The sequence below is a fragment of the Meleagris gallopavo genome, chromosome 7 (assembly GCF_000146605.3).
Source record: "Meleagris gallopavo isolate NT-WF06-2002-E0010 breed Aviagen turkey brand Nicholas breeding stock chromosome 7, Turkey_5.1, whole genome shotgun sequence".
Classification (NCBI taxonomy): Eukaryota; Metazoa; Chordata; class Aves; order Galliformes; family Phasianidae; genus Meleagris; species Meleagris gallopavo.
In genome coordinates this window covers 9,311,229-9,337,563 of record NC_015017.2, presented here as the reverse complement: position 1 = coordinate 9,337,563, position 26,335 = coordinate 9,311,229, and the positions used below count along the sequence as shown (strand labels likewise).

General features: G+C 37.3%; 1 protein-coding gene across 1 annotated transcript in view; it reads left to right on the top strand.

Annotated features, from left to right (window-relative positions):
* Positions 1-25,545, top strand: part of HECW2 (HECT, C2 and WW domain containing E3 ubiquitin protein ligase 2) — a 106,801-nt gene extending 81,256 nt beyond the window's left edge. The window contains 12 exon segments of the mRNA XM_031554144.1: positions 306-415; positions 4,242-4,362; positions 6,533-6,646; positions 10,248-10,400; positions 12,317-12,415; positions 14,315-14,444; positions 15,058-15,103; positions 15,106-15,203; positions 15,764-15,878; positions 16,607-16,692; positions 17,406-17,518; positions 22,869-25,545. Coding sequence (XP_031410004.1) covers positions 306-415; positions 4,242-4,362; positions 6,533-6,646; positions 10,248-10,400; positions 12,317-12,415; positions 14,315-14,444; positions 15,058-15,103; positions 15,106-15,203; positions 15,764-15,878; positions 16,607-16,692; positions 17,406-17,518; positions 22,869-22,980 — 1,297 coding nt within the window. The 3' untranslated portion in view covers positions 22,981-25,545.
* The last annotated feature ends 790 nt before the right edge of the window (positions 25,546-26,335 follow it).

The following is a 26,335-nucleotide window of genomic DNA, read 5'->3' as shown; positions in this document are numbered from 1 at the left end:
AAAAAAAAAAAAAAAGAGGAAACACAAATGAAGCAAGTGTATTAAGTGTATTTTAGTATTGAAAACAAACATATTTCATATCGTGTATTATTTCACAGTATTTAGCAGTAATTATTGCTTTCCATGTGTTTCAGTGGGAATGGCAGTAATATTCTAAGACTCTATATGACTATTAAGTGTGCGTAGTGGAAATAGGCAAGTAACTAACAAAGAAAACAGATTAAATAGATACTTATTTTTAGAAAGATATCTTCTATTCATGCAAATAAATGTGTTGCTTTTTAAAATGTGCTTCTATTTACAAGCTTGTTTGAAGAGGAGATAATGTCATATGTGCCGCCACATGCCTTACTTCATCCCAGTTATTGCCAGTCCCCAAGAGGTTCACCAGTGTCCTCACCCCAGAACTCTCCAGGTAAGTTTCTCAGGCACAAGTCTATAAGAAACCATTTCTCATACTAAGTAAAGATCAGTTCTAGATCAGTATCACACTCCTGCTGCCTTTCCAGAAATCAAAGAACAAAGACAAATTGTTTGACTGTAATTTTTAGTTTGCTTTCCAAATTCAATTTCATAGCAGCCTAAAACGGAGCATTTGGAAATTACAACCAAACATGTTTCCCGTGACAGTTCCCAGCTTTTACTTAGATGAGCTGAAGCAGTGAACTTGTAATTGCTGTCATTGTCCATTGCAGTATTTTTATAATGGTGATATTTGTAAAATATTGCCGTAGAGCCAGTCCCATAATTAAGTTTATATTATGCTGCATATAATGACTTCTCGCCTTTCTGAAAATCCAAGTTCTGTAGCTCCAGCAACAACAAAGATCTAGTCCTATTTTTGAGCAAAACCAGCCAGTGTGATTGAATTTGACTGTCAAACATGAACCTTTGCCTTGGGCTGCCAGCAAGATGTTCTGCCAGTAAAAAAGATAGGTATATTCCAGCTTCAGAGTTTGTGATTATTGTTCTGACTTGTAAAAACATGTAAACTTGTTCTTCACTGATGTCAAACAACTGAATGACTGCTAATGCTAAGATCCCAATACCTAGAAAAATAAAAACGTGAGATCTAGTAAGTATACACTGAAATTCCACTGTTTGTTGGATAGTAAATAATAACAATAACATGTAAAGGCAGATTGTTTTCTCTTAACATGAGGTCAAAAGAGAGCGTCTTGCAGCTGTCTGGAAATGCACACATCAGAATGGAATGAAATTGATGTTTCACATATTAGCTAATTATGTTGTTAATAAAAACTAAACTATTTCAAATTCCTTTTCATCTCTGAAGACCAAGTATGGTAATGTGAAATTCACAGATGTCAGTATGACTTCTCAGGAATATAATAGTAGGTAAATTGAATAAAATCACTACAGTTTATCAAATGTGGCTTAGGATGACTCCTAAAAATTAGGGAATAAAAATATAGAAAACGTTTGGGATGCAACCAACCCTGGGTAGTTCCAGACAATAAGAACATTTCACCAGCAAAGGTGTTGTGGTTTTTATGGGCATTTCTCTGTCTACAGTCAATAGGAGAAACTGCTATACTTTTGTAGGCAGCCAGTCTAAAAGGACATAAAAATGTCCTGAGTGGTAGCACTGGGCATGGGACCTCATAGGCAAAGATCAATTTAGAGAAACTATCTTATATAATCTTATGGCATTCTTCCATAATGATATAATATGTATATTTGATGTTTTGGATGCATAGATGACTTAACTAGAACTGTTTCCCTCCTTTGCAAAGAAAGTAAGATTGAAAATATGTATGTATGCATCTTACTTTCAATTGCAAACCTAGCATTCTCTTAAGGAGTAAAAACAGTTTTTGTTTTCAGAGTTGTAATTTCTTTGTTATTAGTACATGCACCAAAGCATGCTGGGCCAAGTTTCAGTCCAACGAAGTGTGTTTAATCTTTAACGTGTGATACTCTCCTCTGTTTCTCTAAGAAGTAGCACGCAGTAAAAGGATGAACAATGATGGCTTTAGTCTCATCCTCCTTAAAATTGTAATCTCTATTCTGTTGCACAGAAAAAGATACAGTGGCCATTGAATCTCCCTGTTTGTCTGCAAGAGTGCATGTTTGTCTTGGTGTACAAATGAAGTCCTATATCTTTTTTTGATCAGGAATTATAAATGAACCCTGACTTCTATGGAGGCTCTGTTTTCTCATCAGCTAAACTGGCTGTGCTGTACTGCAAGAGGTTGCATATTAAGGAGCCATTGTTTAAATTAGTCACTATCATTTGTACTTTCTCTTTTGGGGAAGATGAATAATCATGAAGCTGCTCTTTATATCTGTTTTAGAATATAAACACTTTAAAAATCAAATGTGATTATCACATCTTGCATTTTTTAGCTCTTCCACTAACATCTTTTGTTCTCAAGGCAGAGGTAATCACTATAATTGTCCAGGAATTTCTTGGCATGTGCATGTAATTTGTAATGAGAAACTTGTAATTGCTGTCAGAATAATGTGCTGCTGGTTTCTGAGCCATGAAGTAATGCATTACCAAATTTATGTTCTTTGGTATCTCTTAGCAATAATTTCCTTCAGGGGTTAAGTTTGTAGTAAGCTTTTGTTATTTTTTGGTGACTACATTTTTGTGCCTACTTTGACCCAAAGTAGAATAAACAAATTACGGAAAAAAAGCCAATAATTAAAAGGCTGTTTATAGTTTCAGATTTCTTTAAGTATTCCAGATAGTTCAACTGAGAGATTGTATGGTTAGAAACCCTCTGCACTCTCAGTAATGTAGGATAACCACTATAGTTTAATCAGTGACCATGATTTGCTTTTCCAGAGGATTCCTTCATATTGCCATTGGTGCTCTGAGGATTCTCTGACACTTGCCATGCCTCCCATGTGTTACTCTAAGCCTAGAACAAGTGGAAGTGTCTTTCTGGTTAGGCAGGTCTTCTGAACACCAGTGAATGGCAGTGTTAATACAGATCTTGCCTGCACTGTCTGGTCTCTGCAGTGAGACTGACTGTGTGGCTTCCTCCAGCAACCACTTCCGCAGGATGCTCTGCTTGCTTTTCATCTCAGACCCATATATGATGTGGCTCTGCAAGCAAAGGCTGAAAGGATGCATGTTCTCCCTGTCTTATAACTGTAAATATTATGTTATCATGTTTTCACTCATAGCATTTTTGTATTCGCTTAGTTTCTCTGTTTACAGACAGCCAAAAGAAAGCTCATGTAAGAACTGGTATCATTTAAAGCACATGCTTCTAAGCTCTTTGTCTGTATTTCTTGTGTCTTGTAGACCTGTTAGTTTATCTCCAATGTATATAAGCTATGTATACTGTAAGGAAGGAGAAATTTTTTTAACATGCTCTAGGGTTCCTGGGGAAATGTCTACACACCCACACAAGGAAGTAATTAATGTAATAAATAGTAGAGTTTAGAAGATGAAAGTAGCAGGACTAGGGTTAACTAACTGCCCCTTTGGCACACTTTCTTGCAATTACATCAATTGAAGTAATTTATCCAGAGAGCCAGTGGAAGTTCTGAAGGTTATAATATTCAGAATAGATCAGGCAGAACAGTTGATTTGTGTATACTGGACTTATAAATGCAGGAGGTATGTAGTATTTTTGGCAAAGAGCTCTCTCCCTCAAAAATGAGTTCTCAAAAGTAAGCTCACTTAGATGAGCATTGCGTATGATTCTACAGTTACAAATAAAATGCTTCATGAACTTAAAATTGGTACTGTTTCCATTCTCCCTTGTACTTTCCCAAGGGAAAACTTCCACTAGGGAATTTCAATAAGTTTCCATAAGGCTTGGTATATTCAACAGCAGTACAGTGGGTGATAATTTTTATACTTCATTTCAGGGGTCTTAGTTTTGCTGAGAATAATAAAAACAGAACAGAGCACAACATGTATCTCATGAGCATGAGCTGTTTTGAGGCTGAGACATTCAGTGTCCTTGACAAACAAAAGCCTTTCCAGTTGATCATGCTATTTTTTTAAATCAGTCTTTTGCATTCACCTGGATTTGCTCTTTAAGATGTGCTTTAGAAAGATGATACTATTGGAAATGAGCAATGAGAATGTCTTGGATACAGAGCAGATTTGAAGATACACAGCTTCTACTCATTTGTAAGAGTGACTAAACCAAACACATACCATGCCTTTTGCTGTTTCAGGAATCTTTTCAGGAGATGATAGGACATTAATCAGTTCATGCCAGTACAGCTCATTCTTTGCTTATTGCTTCCTGCAGGTACTCAGCGTGCCAATGCCCGAGCTCCAGCTCCTTACAAAAGAGATTTTGAAGCCAAGCTGAGAAACTTCTACAGAAAGTTGGAGACTAAAGGATATGGACAAGGCCCAGGGAAATTGAAGTATGTTAAAGAATCTCATGAAACTGGATTTGTAGCTCAGGAAGCTTGCCTTGCCTATCCTTGCACGTCTGCAAGCATCCTCCTATTAGAAGGAATGCAGACATTGTGGTTACCCTCACACTTCTGGAAATATAAAGCTTGTCATAAGAGATTTAATGACAGCATGTGATTCACAGCAGAGGATACAGCAAATTCTGGGCACTTCTTTGCTGTATCAATTCCAACTACAGTTTTATATGAACAACATTGTTAATACAGTGACAAATAGTGCTTTGGAAAAAGCCATCCAGAAGAGGAGGCTTCTGAACTCTTCCATCGTAGCAGTTGCTGTGATATAAATAATTATGTTTTCCTCTGTTTTTTTTTCTGTTGGAAAAATCAGTTGTGCTTATCTTTTGTACATGTTTGCCACTGTTGTTCATGTGGTCCTCTTTGGTAAAGAGGTGTTCTCTTCTGAGTTGTTTACAAGTTTTTAAAAATTCTTTAAAGAGGACTGGTAAATTATTATTCATTTCCAAGTATCACCTTAGAAAACTGCTGATATTTTTAAGTTCAGCACTCTGAATGTTGGAGTGCTTAGGTGAAATCTTTTGTTTAGTTGGTAATCATGTGATGACATACTGATACATTAAGGATCATCATCATCAGAGATACTTTCATAATTTTGTAAATCATCAAGTCTTGTTCCAGGTAAAAAACTCACATAGTTTAGGCAAATCAAAATCAACTGTAATGAGAAAGTACACTTCCTCCCAAACAAGTTCTGATTGTCTCCCTCCACTACGAGAAGTTAGAACATTTGAAAACCCTTTGTTCTGTTACAGTTAGGGATGCGTTTTCCCCAAACAGTCACTTCTTACATTTTGCAGGAATTTATGCAGAGCTCAGACTTTCTTTGTGTTAAAAAAAATTCCACAATCAAAATGGGGTTTAAATGGTGATGTTTAGACAGTCCTAAAAAGCAGATGTCAAACATAATTTTCCTATAATGTAATTAAGTCATAAATGCTTAAAGATTAATCAATGAAGATTTTGTCATAAATATGTGGACAAATAGCTGGTATAAGAGAATGGTGTTTGCTGTGAGATCTATTACATTTCTTGCACTTTTTTTTTTTTTTTCCTGACCCGTTTGCCATCACACTGGGTTTTTTTAAAGCAGGAAAGCAGCTTGGCTTTAAATAGTTTTCCCTGGGTTCCCAAGCACATGCTGACGTGCTCTTTACTTTCAAACTACAGCTCCAGCAGTTTTCCTACTGCCTGTGTTTTCTTATTGCACTTGCTGTTTCCTGGCTTCCTCCTCTGCAGGCTAGCGCACTGCAACCACTGACTGCTGCATGAGCAGTAAGACCAGCAAGGGCTTTGCAAGATAGCATGTGGAGGGGCAGGTTGCCTCTGTGTGGGGCACAGATCCAAGCTTGGGTCTGACTGACTGATCAAACACATGCATAAGACAGTATTTGAATGTAAGACAAGCCAAGTTTCAGGAAACTAATTAAACACAGTTCTTTGGCAAAGGATGAAATGTTTAAGTAAGTAGGATTCTTTCACCTTGTATTTCAGATCTTTGTGATGTCTCCTTGATTTCACAATTTTTCTATTAAAAGATTCAGAGTGTTTTTATATGTGATGTCTCAATTTGTTTCTTTTATATTTTATTTTATTTTATATTGGATGTCTCAATTACTGTTCCTTCTAGTCTTGTCGTCTCATCACACCTACACTAGGGATAATGTAGAAGTGTTCAATTTTGGAGTTATCATTCGGTGATTTTCACAAAGCTTTATCTGTTGCCTTGATAAGAGATTGATTTCTACATAAAGAGTTAGATTGTTGCTTACAGTAAGACTAATTTAGAGGCCTAGCCTTGCAAAAGAATTTTAGACATACTGAAAATGCTCATTTCAGAATTTTTCCCACTGGGGTCTTAATGTAAGAAAAAAGTAGGGTGGAAAAATCAAAAGAACACTTCTTTGTAGAAGACATATTACTGAAATGTTCAGTAGATGCTTCCAGGTTCTAACAGACAGAAGCTGCCTGGTGTGGATCAAATTCTCTAGCAAAATGGCTATCAGGGCTCTAGTCATCCTGTACCTTCTAGTGTAAGTAGATATTTCCAAGCGTGGTTCATATTCATTAATTATTGTTTCAATATTGTTTTGCTTTTCAGATTAATAATCAGGAGAGATCACTTGCTTGAAGATGCTTTTAACCAGATTATGGGTTACTCAAGAAAAGACTTGCAGAGAAATAAACTTTATGTCACGTTTGTTGGTGAAGAAGGGTAAGTAGAATAGGGAAGTAAATGTAATCTCAAAACTGTCTTGCAGCTGTGCTGTTTCGCTGAAGTTTTTGTGGACTAGCGTGAAAAGAGGAAGGACTGTGGTCAGGAAATGCCACATTTACAAGCCTAGAACATACAGCTGTTCAGGATGACTGTTTTAGGCTTTGTGAAATATAATGCATCCTGCCTTTGCAGAAGTAATGCATGTGTTTATGTGAATTTTCACAATAGTTAGTGTGTGTTGTAGAGAGTTGCTGGGAAAGCAAAGAAAAACAAACTGCTTTTTTCTGTTATTCATATTTCTTTTCTGTCAGTACTGTTATTGTATCTCTAGTGCCTGTTAAAAGACAGCTGCCATTTGCTGGAGAGGGAATGCTTCCAGAACATTCTAGGTGCTTAATCCCTAATTACTTTCTATGGCAGGATCTGAAAGCCCTCAGTGCTGCAGGAGGGTCTCATCATCTTTCTAGGCCAGGGCCTGCTTCACAAATCAAAGCAATTAGGCTGTTGCCAGTTGTCAATAAACACAGATTTTCCTGGCATTACAGAGTCACTTCAGAGAATGCTCAATCTATGTCTGATGAAAATCTGATCTCTTATAGATTGTGAGGTATATGTTACTTGGCAAGATGTGGTCAGATTTTCTTTGCAAGTGTAAGTGGAACGACGTAGTAATTACCCATTTTTGTCTCTTATTTTGTATCCCCTTTGTCAGCTCCTAAAGCCTTTTGCACTAGGCACAAATATTTTTATGAACACATTTCATGAGTGTTTTTCTGAAGAAGTTGAAAATTTTGTTCTCTGATATGTAGGAAAATGCAGCACACAGCTCTTGGACTGCTGTAGTATGCTAGATTGCCATGCAATGTGCAAGTCTATTTTTTAAATAGATAAGTTGTTATAGAGACATCTCATACAAGATTAGATTATTTTGAAAACCGTTTAAAGTTTACTCTGAGCTACTTACTGCTAATAAAGACCTGGTGAAGTCTGAAAATGTTGACAGCTGAGAGCCAAGTGTGGACTTGCTCATATAAATAATATCACTATGCTGTCTGAGGAGAAACTCAGAACTGGAATGACGAGGCTGATGCAGGATGAGATTACAGTATATTGATGGAGCAGGGTGGGGATGCAGCAACGAGGTCTCTTTTACAAAGCCCTACTGGCCTTCACTTTTGCAGCTGCAGCCTCAACTCGGATTTAAAAATGAAAGGGAAAATTTGAAAATCATATATGAAATAGAGACTGATCCAGATAGACTGTCTCCCTTCATCAGACATCAGGCTTTTGCATTTCATCATTTAGTACAGCAAGTTGAAGAGTGACCTAGAAGTGGAGATGACACATACTGTTTCCACTATATCTAGCTGTAAACAAAACTCTCTTCTTAGTGGAAAAGAATGAGTTAATGGAGTAAATTAAAATGAGGTCAATTCTCTATTTACAAATCTGTGCTGTGAATGAAGAAAGGATATGTGCAAACAGTACTGTTTCATCAGAGATGGTGCAAGGATATGTATCACATTGAAATATTCATTTGGCTAGGTGTAGAAAGACAGGTCAGGGTGGAGGAGAGGAGGAAAAATACTGGAGGTGAATCTTTTCCTAGTTGTTTCTCCTTTTTTTGAAGAAAATTCATTGGAAGTTTGCTGTTGCATTGCTTTTCTTCTTGGTAGAGAGGTGTAAGACTCAATCCTCTCAGATGAAAACAATCTGAGAAACTTGTTGGTGTATATGTTAGTGAGTAACACAGGCATAGTTAATTGCCATTCGTACAATTTTTTGTAAATCTCATAATGTTTATATTTTCCTTGAACCTTCAGTTTCTACAGTCATGTAACTGCGATGCCAGTTTAATGGTTTTTGTATTCATACTTTATTTGGGGAAAGTGAAGAAAATTTTAATGCAAAGAATATGATTTCTTAAAGTTATTTTCCTAAGTTCTGTGAACTATTAGCAGAAGCTGGTTTGTGTTTATAGTGATAAATCTGAAATATTAATGGTGCTTCCCAGGAGACATGAGTCACGTTGCCAACAACATATTTCTCTGCTCCTGAATACCCAAATGCCCTACAGTTGCAGCTGCTGTGCGGTTGCATACCTCTTGTATGAAGTTTTCTCACCCTTGTGCCAAGCCTTTAATTGTGGGATAAATCTGACTGACAGTGCAGGACTCTCTTGATTGATTTATTTAGCATGACTCACAGTAACAACATGTACCAAGGGAGCTGTATGCAATAGTTGATAGTCAGGCACACAGTTTCTGTTCCATCTTCAGTTTTCATAGTGAGTCTTATTATCCCAGAAGTTCGTAAGAGTCTTCCAGACAACCCTTTCTTGATCTGGTATTTGTGCCAAGACTAAGATCTGACAGTGTCCATGATATCAAACTGTTATTTTTTCCTGCAAATTGAGGATGGAATCTTCCCTTCTTGCCAGGGTAAGAATCTGTTTCAGTACTTTGCTTCTGAAGCTTAGCAGAAGCTAAGTGCTTCCAAATGACTGAAGGGAAAATATTTTTCCTTCAACAGAAGAAAGAGGCTTTGTCCTTAAGTTGATAATGGTACCTTGCTCTTATTCTCCTAACATCGTCATCCTCAGAAAGAACTCTCATCTGTGTCTATCTTCTTTTAAAGTTCATGAGCTAAAACATTAGTAGCAGGGGTCCTATGTGAAACCTGACTTTATGATGCTTTTGTCTGTGTGTTGTCTTAGTACTAAAGCAAGACCTTCATAAAAGTCAAGTATGAAATTTTCAAGCTATCGAAAATCTGTTTATTAGGGCTATAGTAATCTTTCCTCCCCATAGGAAAACCTCTGGTTTTCTTCCTCTACCAAAGCATTAACTTCATACTTAACTCATTTTACTGGTGACCTGCAGACTAATGTCAAAACTCAGACTTAGTGCTTTGTCAGCAGTGAGTTTGTTTATGATACAAAAAGAGGTTTAGATTCCTTGTTCATTAGTACTGGCATCTTGGAATAGCAAGAAAAAAAACCAACCCAAAAACAACAAAAACAAAGGAAATACGCTCTTCAAAAGACATTTAAGTGCACTGAACTTGGAAGGCAGACAAGAAAAAATTTAGACCAAGAAAGAGAAATCACATAAGTAGTATCAATTGGTAGGAAAAACAGAAATATTTTCCTTCAACTGTCCTACTGTTGTAAGTCTGCATGGTCAAAATATGGTCATTTTCTATTTTCATTCTTAATTTTTCAGATGCAGAGAGGTCTGATGTTGCCTCTTTTCATGTTTCCTCTTCCTCCCCTCAGACACTTCTTGCTTTCACATCCATTTATTTGGTTATATTCTCATGGCAAAAAAAACAAACAAACAAAAAAAAAACAACATTACAGCTGGAGCCAAAAATTTTTATATAGAGCATTTCCTTCCAGTCCTCCAAGTCACTGCATTTCAGAGGATCTTCACAAGAACTTCACATCCCTTGGCATTAAGCAATCTGCTGGATAAGGGTTCTGGTTAAAGTCTTAGGAAATTTTAATGGAAAATGTACTATAAGGAATGTAAATTCAAAGAAGTGTTTCTTTGCACACAATAAACACTGTATAGTAATGTCAAGTTTCTTTTTAAAGGTTGGACTACAGTGGACCTTCAAGGGAATTTTTTTTCCTAGTGTCTAGAGAGCTCTTCAATCCATATTATGGTTTATTTGAATATTCAGCCAACGATACCTATACAGTACAAATAAGTCCCATGTCTGCTTTTGTAGACAATCACCATGAGTGGTAAGAATTATTTTTTTTCTTTGCTTTTCAGATATCTTTGTCTTTTCTGCTGTTCCCATTTGCAGAGAATGCTTATATTTGCTCAGATGTGTAGGACATAGTTTGATCTTTTTAACCAGCAGCAAAGTAATTGCATTTCTATAGAATTTCCTCATTTTGTTTTCTCTCGTGGTGGTTTTAAATGATCTTATTTCTCACAAGGTCAGCAAAAGTGTGGTTTGGAACATGTATTGTGGGATTATCTCACAGCACAACATTCTGTGTTTTTTGTACTTCAGCAGACAGTCACTTCATGAAATCAAAATTAACTCCTTGCATTAAAAAATGCATTAGATTTTGGCTTGTTGTCAACTAAGAATATTAAGAGAGATTTCAAGCAGGTTTTGTTGTATATTTGTTTATCTGCTGGAGGTATCTTAATTAAAGGGTTGATGGTTACATAGCTCTTAAGCAAAGACTGTACTATGTACACTCATACTTCCAGAATTGTGGGCAAGGATTTTTTAATCTCTTTTTCACGCTCATAAGACAGTTCAAATCATGCCATCTCTGAAAGTTTATAAACATTTGCTGTGAATATCAACAGACAGTTCTGTCATGTAAGCAGAATACAGTAATAATGGAGTGGCAACTGCTCATCTGTGTAGGACAGAGAGGTACTGGGCTCTTATTTGCTGGAAACTATTTGTGAAGAGTGAATATCTGAAAGGAATCTCATTAATAGTTTTTAAAATAAATAGAAAGTTAACTGTTGACTGTGTCCAGTAAGTTGAAGCAGCCTTCCTGTTGAACTCCAGTACAGCAGCATGTGAGAAAAGCAGAACAGTCGGGTGTTAGGAAGCTTCTGCCAGCGCTTTCTGTTCATCCCTGGCTTCTGCAGTGAAGGACCAGAGACCTTGTCTGTGGTGATGGAAGTGTCACCCCACTCTTTCCTTCTTGGGCATGCTGGTGCCAGTGACAGTGCTGCTCTTGTATAGCCTCAGGGGATTTGGAGTGCATCTGTGACAAGCAGTTATACACAGAAGGAGAAAGCTCTGTGTCACATCTTGCAGAGCTTCTGTACAGGCAGGTATAATAAAATCTTAATCTTTCAAAGTAAAACATGGCTCAGCATGCATAAATTTTAAGAAAAAATGAACTTCTAAACTTAAATCTAGTTCCAAACATCTGTAGGATTTTTCACAATAGATCATAATTCTCACAAGCAGATTTGCCAAGATGCTCCTGTTATGATGTTATGACTTCGAATCTATCAAACTCGCCCCAACCATCCTTGTATACTCATCAAAATGAAGACAAAGAGAAGAAACAGAAAGGGAAAATGAATGTGATCACATTGACATGAGGCTCTGAGATAAAAAATAAAAATAAAAATAAATGAAGTAAAATAAAAAGCTTCTAGCCACTGTTTTTGAAAACACATACAGAGGATACAGAGGTCTATAGTCACCAGTCAGAAGAGGGAGCAAAATGCCACTGAATGCAGAAACATAGTGATGAGTGTGTCAATCTGGGGAAGTGTAGGAATCTTTAGCCTCTCAGTGGCACAAGAACAAGTTAATCATAGACAAAATGTGTAAAGAAAATGAATGTTTTGTAAGATATCTTATAAATAGCGTAGTCTGGCAGATGTTAAGTATGGATTGGGTTAAGTATGGATTTGACATTTCTGAGAAGCTGCAATGTAGATATCTGAGGGATTTTCCTCACTCTGCAAATTTGCTTTTTTTTTTTTCCTGTGCTCTTTTGGGAAACAAAAAAGAAACAGAAAAAAAGAAAAAAAACACCAACACCACAATTTAGACATAGCTATCTGACTTGAAAATGCTGTCTGAATGTGTAAACAAGTTTTGATGACAGAGCAGTATACAAACCACAAAGTCTCAGTACAGTGACCATAACTCTTTGTCTTCTAGGTTCAGGTTTAGTGGTCGAATCCTTGGTCTTGCTCTGATACACCAATATTTGCTAGATGCCTTCTTTACACGACCCTTTTATAAAGCCCTCCTCCGAATGTGAGTAGAATTGTTCTGTCTCCTTTTTGGTTTGCTTCCTTGCCCATGGACAATAGCATTTTGTGCATGGATATCTTATCCTCAAAATGACAGGCCTTTACATATTATTCAGTCATTTCATTTTAATCCAGCAATTTTTTAAAAGGTTACTTGTTGCTGGTTATGGTGTTAGCCTGTTACCTAATAACTTGGAATGCTCTTCATACTAATTTCATGCTGATCTGTATGATTTTTTTAAACAATACTATCAGTTTTTTTAACAAAATCTTACATTTGAGCTAGTAGAATGAAATGCTGTGGTTTTGTTCTAGATATTAATAGAGATGTTGTTCATTTGTCTAGTAGTGACTCATAAGATAGGATGTGAATCACTTCTTAACTTTGACTGCAAGACTTGAATTCTCTGATTGCAGACAGTCTCCATTTTGAGGAACTTTACTTTGATATGCTTCAGACTGGATTTTCAGAACTGCTAATGTTGTTCTGGCTTAAAAAATGTGAGCTGCACTTGCCCAGCATGTCTGGAAGTTAAGACATAATGAAATTAAGGCACTTCAATTGTTGTCCTCAGTTTCAAAACTGTTATGGAGAAGCCTGGAAGGTTATCATAGAATCTTAGAATCTTTTGAGTTGGAAGGGACACTTAAAGGTCATTTGGTCCAAGTCCCCTGCGAAGAGCAGGGACACCTGCATTAGATAAGGTTGCTCAGAGCCTCGTCCAGCCTGACATTGAATGTCTGCAAGGATGGGCATGTTTCTTCAAAACATCATGTATTTTACTAGAAAGGAGTAATGCATCCACTCCTATTGCATGTAAATATTTGAAGTTCCTATATGCTAACATTATCATTTTAATGAGGATGAGGACTTGCCCCAGATGAACTTTAATAACGATATTGTATAACTACCAAGTTAAATTAATTGTTTAACTTTCTGGTTCTCTGGGCAGGTAAGTGTAAGATGATGATGTGACTACTTTTGTATGCAGCCTGTTTTGTGCAATGTCCCCATCACAGTCACAGATCTTTTCTTTCCTCAGAGCTTAGGAGCCATCCAAACCACCTCTGCAGATGGAGCATTTTGCCCAACCAATCTGCTTTGAAATAGGGACTGTTACTGTAGGGTGTCATTTCAAGTACATTTGAGCGTCCAATAAAAAAAGTGCAGGACTTCTTGCTGACTTTTTGCATGCCCAAAAATGGTAGCAGGCAGGAAACCCTACAGACGAAAAGCAGCTTACATTTGATTAGCCCAAGTGTGCTGTTTCACAGCACAAGTTATTATCCAGAATTAAGAAGAATTGCAGAATTTGCTACTCCAGTATTAAATACTATTAGAAGCTCATGTGTTCAAATCTTGAAGTAACTGTTAAAGATAGCAACGGCAGTTGGCTTACAGGTTGGATTTATAAAAGAAGGACCAGGCATGGGGAAATATGGCAGAAGTTAAAGAAAAAAAAAAAGCTATTTTTGTGATAAGAAGACGATGTAAATTGAGCTCTTTGCACAGTGAAGGGACAAGAGGACCATAAGTGAAAAGGACTGTTACTAAAAACTTACAGTTTCTTCTCTGATTTCAAGTTTTTATCTCTTCAGTGTATATATTTTCATAATTTCAAAATATTCTTTACAGAAAATATGAGATGGATTCACTTAAAGCTTGAAAAGCAAGTAAATAAATTTTGGGGCCTTGTTAATGCGTAATTTACAGTTATACAGTAGCTGCTATTGTTAGGTAAATAAATAGAGATTTGAAATGGCATCTTCTTTATTCTGTTCATGTTTCTCACAGCTGACGTTACTCTCAGTCTGTTTTGCAGGACTGCTTTGAATTTTGCTGCTGAACACTACTGCTGTCATCTGTATTTGTGTGTTTTGTTTTTGTTTATGTTTATGTTAGACTCTGTGATCTGAGTGATCTGGAATATCTTGATGAGGAGTTTCACCAGAGTTTGCAGTGGATGAAAGACAATGATATACATGATATCCTGGATCTCACATTTACTGTAAATGAAGAAGTTTTTGGGCAGGTATGCAAGGTTCCTAATTCTTTTTCTTTCTTCTCCGTGTTCTACTGCTAGATAAGCATTTATGTGAACAGAAAAATGACTGTCATTCCATGCTGATTTGAACTTCTTTTTATGAAGTTTTGTTTGATGAAAACGATGTTGAAATTTTGGGAGTAGTTACTATTTTTTTGTTTTTTTTATTACCTATCAAAGTGTGTTTCTGGTTAACGAGATTTTCTGGAAACTATCTGAAATATCAACATTTTGGATTGCTCTGCTGGAGGTAGTTTCCATAAATTTAGTTGCAGTAGAGTTAGCATTCAAAGGCGTTGGAACACCTTTGTTAGGATAATATTTAGAGACTTTCCTACTTTAATCTTTGTAAAGATTTTTTTTTTCTTTTGAGCTTCTTCTAAATATAAATATAATATACTATATAAATTATACTATATAAATTATACTAAATATAATTTAATAAAAACAAAAAGATTTATTTTGTGTTCTCTTGTTTCACATATTCCAATTTGCTAAAGTGAATCTTCACTAATGCTTTTGAGAAATTATTCAACTTAAAGTTTAAATTGTTGTAAATATTTCTTTTATCTTAATAATGCTGTGATTGTTTTCTTATAAGATCACAGAACGGGAATTAAAGCCAGGGGGTGCCAACATTCCAGTCACAGAAAAAACAAGAAAGAATATATAGAAAGAATGGTAAAGTGGAGAATTGAGAGAGGAGTTGTACAACAGACAGAAAGTCTAGTTCGTGGTTTCTATGAGGTAAAAAAAATCTTAGCTGGAATTTACTTTTTTTTATTCTCCCTAAATATTTTTATCCTTGTATACTTTTCCCAAATAAGTAGTCCCAAAACACTGCTGCATATATAATCAGAAGTGCCCTTACAGTATCTGTGTGTGTGTGCAAAAATCAGAGCTAGTCACTGACTTAAACTCTATGGTTCTTAAAACTGGGAGATACTTTTTGATCATTGTTTATATGATTAGCAGTGCTAAAGTGAGCAGTCTCTTTCTGCTTTGTGGTTTTTAGCGTATACTATACTCAGCATATCACAGCGAAGTGTATTTCAAATCTTTTCAATTCATATCTTACCTGCCTTATCATAAACAATTAAATTGGATGTATTGAACTCATTCACTATTATCTGTCAGTAAGTTTCTGCCCCAAGCACTGTGTTCCTCCAGTGCAACTGTTTGAAACTGCAGCTTCAGAAATAAAGCCTGGGCCTTTAAAAAGACAAAAAATAAAATTATATCTATTCATGAGACAAATGTTACCTGATAAATGTTTTAGTAAGAGATGAGCCTTTTTTCTTTCACAGGTGGTTGATGCAAGGCTTGTGTCTGTATTTGATGCAAGAGAACTGGAACTGGTTATAGCTGGAACAGCAGAAATTGACTTGAGTGACTGGAGAAATAATACAGAATACAGAGGAGGTAATATCAGTTTTTATTTGTTCATTGACTACTGGGGATCTTGGAATTACCCAGCTTCTAAGATACTAACGTATTATCTTGTGAGATACACCTTCAGTATCAACATCTGTATTTCTCTGGTTCTGTTTGCATTAGAAGTTATTTTGTCCATTTTAGTTTTCTTCAATGCTTCCCCTTGCAGCTCTCCCCTTACCCTTTTTGTTGGACAGCATCAAAGAGCACAATTATCCAAAGACAATACTGTACTCAGAAGCATGCTACCAAAGCATCACCCAGACATTGGAGACCAATAGAAATGGTATTATCCATTCTTAGTAGGGTCACCTTTTCTTCTTTTAAGAAGATGAGAAATAATCCCAAGGACTGCAGTCTGGTTGTTAAGAACTATAAAAAGCATGGGGAGATTTGAGAACTTCAAAAGAAATGTTGCAGTTTAAAATACATAAAAGGCAAAGCGTTGGAATGTTTCAAGAATTCTATTTCCTATTAATGATGGATTAATGAAAGATATGCGTGCAAAAGAAATTTAATTTCTTTTTGACATTGTAAATTGATTCTCTAAGATTTGTAAATATTTCAGGAGGCGCTTTCTATCATCTGCCTTTTGCTGCATGTGGTTAAGAAATGCAGCATTACAGTGAGGAGGGCTAAATTAGGAAAGACTTATTCACTATTCTCTCAAATACTTTTGTAGCATTAAAGCTATGAGCATCTTCTTGTTTTAACAGGTTATCATGACAATCACATCGTAATTCGGTGGTTCTGGGCTGCTGTGGAAAGATTCAACAATGAACAACGACTAAGACTTCTGCAGGTAAGAAATCAACTGTTCTGAATAGAAATTGTTTGTCTCTCTAGAATTAGTTGCTAAACTAGTTTTACCTAAGATTTTGATATCCAAAAATAATGATGATGCTAGTAATCTGAACAGCATCAGATACTAACTTGTAATAATTCTAAGTGACTGAAGCTCGCAGTCTGTATTCTTATTTAAATTTACATCTGATCATTGAGTTACCCATATGAGTAGAAAGAAGGAGCATTTAGCTATTTAAGCGCTTTACTTCAAAATGTATTCCTTTTCTTATAGTATCTACTGCTGTTTATAATGATATTGAAATGCACAGGGCCAAAAAGGCCTTACACAAAGCCTACGTGATTATTTTTTCTTAGTTTCTCTTCATAAAGAATAAAAACAGCAGGGGAAAAAAAAAGACTTATGCCTAAGCTAAAATAACTTGATATTAATAGTGTTTTCTCTTACAGTACTTGTGTAGGATAATTACCCTTATCCTGGCTTTCAGAGAGAACCCTTTGAAGGAAATTTATCTGGAAAGTTGTCTCTTCTGAAGCCCTATCAGGAAACGACCTGTTTTCCTTTATCCTGCATTTAAAGTAGCATTTATTACTTGTGTCTCACAAATTTCCTTATTTTGCAAATGCTCTTACGTAAGCATTTGGACTTCAGTGAGTATGCTGACACAAATTCCTAACTGGCACCATCTGATCCTTTCTTTGTGCTGGCAGTTTGTTACAGGCACATCCAGCATACCTTATGAAGGATTTGCCTCTCTAAGGGGGAGCAATGGGCCAAGAAGGTTCTGCGTAGAGAAGTGGGGGAAGATCACGGCCCTTCCAAGGTATAACCATGTGTAAAAGTTGCATTAGTGATGTTAATACTAGAGTTACTTTGGAATAGGAGTTACTGGAATGACAGATAAACAAGCTGTAAGTGAATAAGCAAGCACGCTTTGCTTTACATGAAAACTTACATCCTCATTATTCCACTGTCACACATTTTCTTTTAAATCTGTTTTTTTTTGGTTTTTTTTTTTCCCTCACAGAATGGATAAGGCAACATAACTGTAGCTGATGTCTATACTTGAATGCTTTTTTGGATGGGAAGCTATATTAGAATGATAATCAGTTGTATTTTTAATTTTGCTATATTTTGTTTTGTGATTACTTACTGAATGTTGCAAGGTGGCTTTCCAACACAAGAAGGGTATGTCTGATCAACAACTCTTAAATGCGTCCTCCAGCTGAATGTCAGAGGCAGGGACATCTCTAGGGTGGCTTCTGCCTGCAGAACCATTAAACCACACTTTTAAAGTCAATGAAACAGAGATGTCACTGTGAGATCAACCGACATAGCAGGAGGCCTTTAAACAAACCCATTTTACCACCTTACCTTACAAGCAGATTCTGGAAATGGTCCAACAAATACTCTATATCTTTTGAAAGCTTAATAATAGCTGGTAGTCAGATAAGCCTACTTTATAATCTATTATGACCTATGAACTAGTTTTAATTATATTTAAAAAGAAAAAGCTTTAATTTGTGACTTCAAAATCAAATTATTTTTCTTGTAGGTTTAAGTAGGAAAATGAATTGTAGGAGCCTATCTCTGTATTCTCTAGTACTGAAATTCCTGGTGTTAACAAACACAGACTGCAGTGTAGAAAAGGTCAGGACATGCCTGAACAGGATGATCAGAATTTCCTCCGAAAAGGTTACTCAGAGTCCTAATTGTAATGAACAGAAGAATTAAACTACTTCCTGTGGAGCAGCATGGAGCAATCTGTTAAGAATATAAACTGCTACATTCAGTTCAGCTAGTAAGTGGGAAGTGCCAGCTCCTCGAATTTAGGAGAATCATGAACTTGAAGTTTAACTTATGATACTGTTGTTTAGGGAAAATTTTATTTCTGTCTGTGTGAATAGCTTTTAACACACTTATAAAAATGGGTGTTAAAATAACCCAACATTACAAGTTGTTTGTTAACTGTGTCAAACATCTTAAGTTGTTATGAACTGGCAATTCCTGACATTCATGTGTAGAACTTTGGTCTCATAAAAAAATAAATGGTCTTCCACGCTTATGCTTAAGTGGACTAAGCCCTCAGCAGAAAGCTGTATTTGCATTTTTAAATATTTAGTTCCTGCATACAGTCTTAGCTTCAGCCTAAGTCTCACTAGTTTCAGCCTGAGTCTTGCCAACTTCAGGGACTTAGTGTGCAAACACCAAGTAGTACTGGCTGGAAGGTAAGACATTGTTAAGAGTGACCCTGAATAGTGAACTTAGAAGAGGTTTCCAAATAAGCCCTGTTTGTAAACATGCTACTGGATTTGCTGAGAATGCTACACTGGGACTCCTTGACTCTTGCTGATTCTCAGGTAACAAATGCATTGTTACACCTTGCAAATTGCCCTTTTGATTTCAATGGGAGTGCTTGTAAACTCAGGTAATGCTTGGCATGAGGGTGGCAAAAGCTAGCGTTCAACAGGTCAGTGGATTTTTTTTTCTTCTATATCTAAAAGAAGTACAACACAGCTAAAAGCACACAAAAATAGCCGTCCCTATCTCTTCCTTATTTTGAGACACAGAAGACAACTGATACAGTTATGTAGGTATGTGACTGTAGTCTAAGAGCTGTGAATACAGACACAAAACTATTCATTTGATGTTTATGTAATTTACACTTTTCTGATTGCTGTGTAATCAGTTCTGCTGGATCAAAATAGTGAGATTTCTGTGAGGCATATCAGGTTCACAGAATCTCAGCGTTTGGAAGGGACCTCAAGAGATCATTGAGTCCAATCCCCTGCTGAAGCAGGTACCCTGCAGTAAATTGCATATGTAGGGGTCCCGCCGGATCTTGAATAGCTCTATAGAGGGAGGTTCGACATCCTCTTTGGGCAGCCTGTTCCAGTGCTCCATCACCCTTACTGTAAAGTTCTTCCACATGTTAGTATGGAACTTCCTGTGTTCAAGTTTTAGGCCATTATTCCTTGTCCTATCACTACACACTACCAAGAAGAGCCTGCCCTCATCTGTTTGCCTCTCACTTCCCTTTAGATATTTATAAGCATTTACCAGATCCTTGCTCAGTCTTCTCTTCCCCAGGCTGAACAGATCAAGGTTACTCAGCCTTTCCTCACAGGGGAGGTGCTCCAGGCCCTTCATCATCTTTGGCCCTAAGTTATACACAGATACAGGCTGGGCTGAGAATGGCTTGAGAGCAGCCCTGAGGAGAAGGATTTGGGACTGTCGGTTGCTGAAAGATTCAACATGAGCTGGCAATGTGCGCCTGCAGCCCAGAAGGCCAGCTGTATGCTGGGTTGCATCATGAGAATTGTGACCAGCAGGTGGAGGAAGGTGATTCTGCCTCTTTACTTTGCTCTCTTGAGACCAACCTGGAGTACTGCATCCAGTTCTGAAGCCCCTGGCACAAGGAGGACATGGAGCTGCTGAAGCAGGTCCAGAGGAGGGCCACAAAGATGATCAGAGGGCTGGAGCACCTCCCCTATGAGGACAGATTGAGAGTTCTGGGGTTCTTTAGCCTAGTGAAGAGAAGGGTCCGAGGAAACCTTATAGCAGCCTTCCAATACCTGAAGGGGCCTGCATGGAAGCTGGGGAGGGACAATGGCAGGTCGCAACTGCATGAGGGGAAATGGCTTTAAACTGGAAGAGGGTAGATTTAGACTAGATATTAGGAGAAAATTCTTTACTGTGAGGGTGGTGAGGCACTGAAACAGGTTGCGCAGTGAGGTTGTGAGTGCCCCCACCATGGAAGCACTTAAGGTTGGGCTGGATGGGGCTGTGAGCAACCTGGTCTAGAAGGAGGTATCTCTGCCTATAGCAGGAAGGTTGGAACCAGATGATTTTAAAGGTCCCTTCCAACCCAAACCATTCTCCGATTCTATGATTTCATTACTCTAATACTGTTCAAATTACAATGAAGTGAAGCTTAACTGGAAATCTGGACTTCGGGAACCAAGATGTTTTTCATGTTGTCCTCAAATGTGAGTCTGGGAACACGGACATCTAGTTTCTGCATGGTTTGAGATGCTGGAGTGGGAAAATGCTGTCCAGGGGAACGGAAAAAAAAACAACAATCAAATAACCTTCCTTCCTGAAGCTTTAATAAGATTTTCGTGAGGGTGAGAAACACATACATTCCCCCACTAGACCAAGATCTTAAGTTTTTGTCTTTTTTAATGACTTGGTTTTCCAAAGTAGGTGATGATGTTCTCAAAATTGCCTTCAAAATTAAGATAAAACTCAATTCTCTTAATAAATGTAAACAATATGCCAAATTGCTATTAAGCCTTTGCTAATTATATGCTATGTCTTTTGTAACTTGTGGTTTTACAGCCCACACAGCATGATCCATACTTCTAATGAGTGGTTTCCAGCAGCAGAAGCATGTGGTTAAGCTGCAAATTGCATGAGACTTCCACAGTTTACTGTGATTGCTAAGCCCTTCCAGACACCTTGCCCCAATTGTCCATTTGCTGCCAGGTCTAAATCAGCCTCTTCTAAGTGGAAGCTTTTATAGAAAAAGAAAAATACACTGTTAGGTAGTTTTTGAAAAGGCAAAACAGAAATGCAAAGAAAGCTTTCTTCTAAGAGCCTCAGTGGGATGGCAGTGAAGAAATTTTTATTGGGCTTCTAGAGTTCATGCTGGGGAAATGTTCTCTTCACTGTGCAGCATATACTAGCGTTGTACTTTCAAGCATACCGTATTTGGGGGTGCAAAATTCAAAAAACTTTTTAAAAGTGATTGCATATTTGATATTTCAACCTGTTTGTAATGACAGCATGGCCTTCTTTACTGTGTATACTTTTCCTCAACCTGATATATTTATGACACTGTAAGACTGCTGAGTTTCCCCCTTCCCTGAGTGAAGAGCCACTTAAAAGCAGCAGTTAATAGGTTTGGTACCATGGAAGGCAGCACTTTCTGGCTTAAAGGAAGCTTATTTCAGGTCTGTTGTAGACACAGATTTCTGGAAGTGGTTGGATTAAATGAGGAGTTGCATTCTCTGTGAGGAAGGATCTGGGTCAGACCTGTCATTCATGTTACAATTTATACTTAATATGGGCCACAAAGATTAAGGGCAGGTCACTTGCCAGATTTGCTGTATTTAAATAGCTGTGAGATGTGCTTTATCATGAAAGTATAAAATATTTCTAAACAGAGACCTGCCAAAATACAAGATGATCTTAATCCTCTAAAATAAATCCAAAATGAGGCTTTGGTAAAAAGCTTCCAAGTGGAAAAGATACCTCCTCTAGCTTCCCATTATTTTTTTCTCAAGAAGCCATCAAGTTAATAGCTTTATCTATTTCACTAGAACTATTTCACTGTAGTATTTTAGAAAGTATTATCCTTGGCATGCCCTGGGGTCAGGCAATGATACCCAGTATTCTACTAAGAGAAGAAACATACATTGCTTCCCTTTTTATTCCTTGGAAGAGGTCTCAAGATTCAGTTCAAAGATGGACTTTGGAAACAGAAAAAGAAACCAACCACGTGGTTTTTCTTTAAGATGGCCCAGTGGTGTTCTATAGCTGTTTACATAGTTCTTTGTAATTACAAACAGTAATTCTAAAGGTCATTGACTTGCTGGATCAGATACACAGATATGCTTGTGCTGATTTACAACATCTTCCCAGAAACACAGTCCATGCTGAGGAAATGTGCAAGGAAGAGTGTCCTATTTATCTGTCTTTAATTACTGTGGGATTGTTTCCTTGAATATCTAGCATATTGATTAATATTTCATCAATACGTATTCATCATCCTGCAATGGATTACAAATACAGTATTCAACTATCATACATATTAAAAAAAAAAAACAACTCATTTTAAGATACATTTAAAACCAAGGCTTCGTGACAGACTGCTTGAATTGTATCATGTTACAGCATTCTTGTCTCATGCACATTTAATGGGGGGTAGAATTTATCCCATGTCTTTTGAGCTGTATGTTTCTGAGTGCCTTAATGAATGCATCTTATTGGCTTATTATAATCAGAGAAATGTACATTAAACTTCACTACTTGTTCAGTTGGAAAACATCATTTGAGAGAACAAAATCTTCTGAAAGAACACTGGCCATCTATACAGAAGCGCATATCTGTCTGCCTAATTTCTTTTGTTTAAAATAATATACTTATTTACCTCCGCCTTTTCCCCTCAGGGCTCACACTTGTTTCAATCGTCTGGACCTTCCCCCTTATCCATCATTCTCTATGCTGTATGAAAAACTGTTGACTGCAGTAGAAGAGACAAGTACTTTTGGACTTGAATGATACACAAACCACAGTGCCCAGCTCTTTGAACTTTTGTGGATCTGACTTCTCAAAGAATAAATGAACATTTCTATTGGATTTCAGATTGCCATTCTGATAATGAAGTTCCATGAAAGAGCTTATGAAGCAATTAAAAAACATTGTTATAGTGGCCAAATTCTCTACAATGAATCGGGAGTGTGCCTGAAGTGCAGGGAAAGCCGAGTCTTAAAATCTATGCTTTTTCAGGATAATCAAAGTTCCTATGTTTTGTTGTCAGCAAACAAGGAATGTGTGATCCCATGTTGTGGTCAGCCTGGCTACTGCAAAACTGACATGTACCTGAAAACTGGATTTCACCAAAGTTGATGAATAGAAAATTTAAGTCAAAATGTGAAATCATTCAGGCCTCACCTACCCAGTAAATCAGTGAAAAATCATACAATATACTTTTTTTTTTTTAATATATTCATGAAGGTACATTACTTAATGCCATATAGTCTAACAGCATATCTAGTACTTGATTAAACCTAAGACTACGAGTGCCTGCATGAGGTGCACCACAGAGTTCAAGTTCCTGGGGCAGAAGTGAATTGGAAGCCAAGTCAGCAAAGGATGAAACAACAATGGCTTGCATTAAGGAGGTTTGTGAAAATGTGTTTGCCAGTGCGTGTATGACAAAAGATGAGCTATTATAATGAATTGAATAACTTAATAGGACTGATTTTATGATTTATACTGCATGGAAACTATTTTAAGAAGAAACTAGCAACTTATCACAGCATATCAGGAAAAATAGTCCTAACACGGTGACTATTGTTTATTTTTATAGGTTCATTATATTATGTTTCTTAGAGTGTAAACAGGAAACAAGCAAACTAAAATGCTCTTTCTGTTTTTGTCATTTTCCATGCTTGAACAGACATTCTGCTGGTGTTTATTCTTTAAGCACTCTCAAGGGAAAAAAATGCCTTTTATTTTTATAAGAGTAAAAAATTCCCAGAAATATTTTGCACTGAATGTACCAAAGTTGAAGGGACATTATGATCTGACTGACAGCAAACTGCATCACTATCAAGTATCTATAAAAACACTTAGGAACCAGGCTTTCTTCACGGTGCCATGTCTATAGATATCAGGACTGTGCACATAAGTAATAATTTTATAATACTATATGTGATATTGTAATATGCATTTATTTTAAATGCAGCTGGATCATTTTTTCATGCATTGGATTACTTAATGCAGTGGAGTTTAGTACAGACATTTCATATGGTCCCCACAACTTTTTATTTGTACAGCACCACAGAACACTAGCTTATGTGGAAATCCACGAGTAATCTACTTTAAGGTGAGCTACTGGTCATTATGGCACTGTTGCATATCAGTGAACTCCCACAAGATGTAAACTGTTCCTTAGTCTTGCATTTTCACTGACAGTTTTCTTGCATTTTCACTGATAAATAGTTTTATTATCAAATGTTATTTGAAAGAGTTTTTATAGCCTATCAATCACTGCATGGACACCAATTTCTTTATGCTTAATTTTGCTGAAATACACAAGGCTTGCTTGCATCTATTTTTGGTACTTCCCTCCAGATGGTTTTGTGGAACACTAATACAGCTGCGCACCCTTTCTTGTGGAGCTGCTGCTACACAGTGCATCCACATTTTTTTAAATACCAGGAAGTTGCACTTGGATACTGGATGACAAGAACATGAATCTAGTTTTGTGCTAGCACTCGTGATAGCATCGAAGCTCAGCACGCTGTTTTGTGAGAAAAGTAGCCTCTGAGGTAAACTTAACTTTTCTGCTTTGGAGACTCTTGAAAAGGCATCTCAGGGAGGTATCCTGCTTGGTCCTGGGGAAATGTTTTTCCATGGATGTGAACGTCAGTAGAGGTGTTATCAGCAAAGACTGCTGTTCCGCCCTCCAAGTCAGAAATCTATGTGCAGCCAGGCAGCAAAGACTGAGGAAACCCTTCAGGCTTCCTGAGCAAACATTACACGTGCAAAGGAAAACCCAGTTGCAAAATCAGAGTGAAAGCCTTCTTTGATTTCAGGAATAATTGAGCTTCTGCGTGACATTTGGGACTCCATTAGCCAAGTAACATAGGCTTTCTTGCACTACTTCTGGCTGGCATGAAATAGCAAAGAGAAATCCAATCATGTCTTTCTACTTTTAGACATATATTTATCAATCTTTGCTAAAATTGCATGTCACAGATGCTAATGTGCATCTTTGTTCAGAGTGCAGATGAGCAGTAGGCAGGTCACTCCAGCATTGCTTGTGTTTCCTGTGATCCATTCACTGAGTAGCTAGAACTCCAGAACTCAAAGCAGAACACAACTTTTGCTTGGTTGAAGGACTGAAGAATTTTGTTTTTACAGTACTGTGTTATCTGTGGTCTAAAAAAGAGATTTCCCAGGTGGAAACTGTATCTAGAAGTTCTGAACCAGAAACTCTTTGGAATGAAAACTTATAATATTTGGCACAAAGTAAGTTTATACTACTCTGCCTTTAAATTATGCTTTTGTACAAATCAAGAACAATAAATGCATCTTGTCAGTTTTTATTTAAATATATTTTCTGCACACGTATGTTCAGTATTTAGACATACACAACTGAAAGTAGTCACGACGATCCATTATACTGTAAAGATGTGACAGGATCACCATTGCAGCAGCTGTAAAAAAAGTCTGGAATCCATGTAGCGTTAAGACCTGGAGAGACCGAGGAGAAGCTGCTTCTCGCTCTTTTGCTGCCAGCATTGCCTGGAGTACTCTCAAGAAATGTAATTTGAAAGTGAGAAGTTAGTTGCCCAAGTACAGCTACCCATGCTGCCTCAAGCACACCATGTGCTATATGTGATGATATAGGCAGTGTTCTTGCTGAAGAAATTAGTAGGGAAGATGTATGGAAAATGAAGTCTGGGCTCTCTGAGATCCCCACATCTCTTGGTTGCTGAGTGGAATTTCTTCTTTCAGTGTGGGAAGCCGTTTCCATTGAACACATCCCATGCGGAAGCCAACTTCCATGTCCTCCAGATGGCTATAGCTGGTGACCAGGGTGCTTTAGTTATGCAGTCCTGTGGCAGGCACAAGGGTCCAGAATGGAGAAAAGTGAAAAAGCATTTCTGAAAGCCTCGTGTCTCCTCAGAGATTCTGCATAGTGCTAAGAAGCTTTCCGCATAGGGAGGAAAAAAGCTTGTCTTCAGGAAGTAAACAAAAGATTCCCTTCAGCTACTGTGTGATGAAAATTTGTGCGGGCTTCACCTACAGCATCTCCATCAGGCAGGAAGTCAGGCTGGAGAAGCACCCACAAAAGTTGAAGTGAGGTGCCCATGAGGTACTCTGCTTGCTTGGAAAGCTGGGC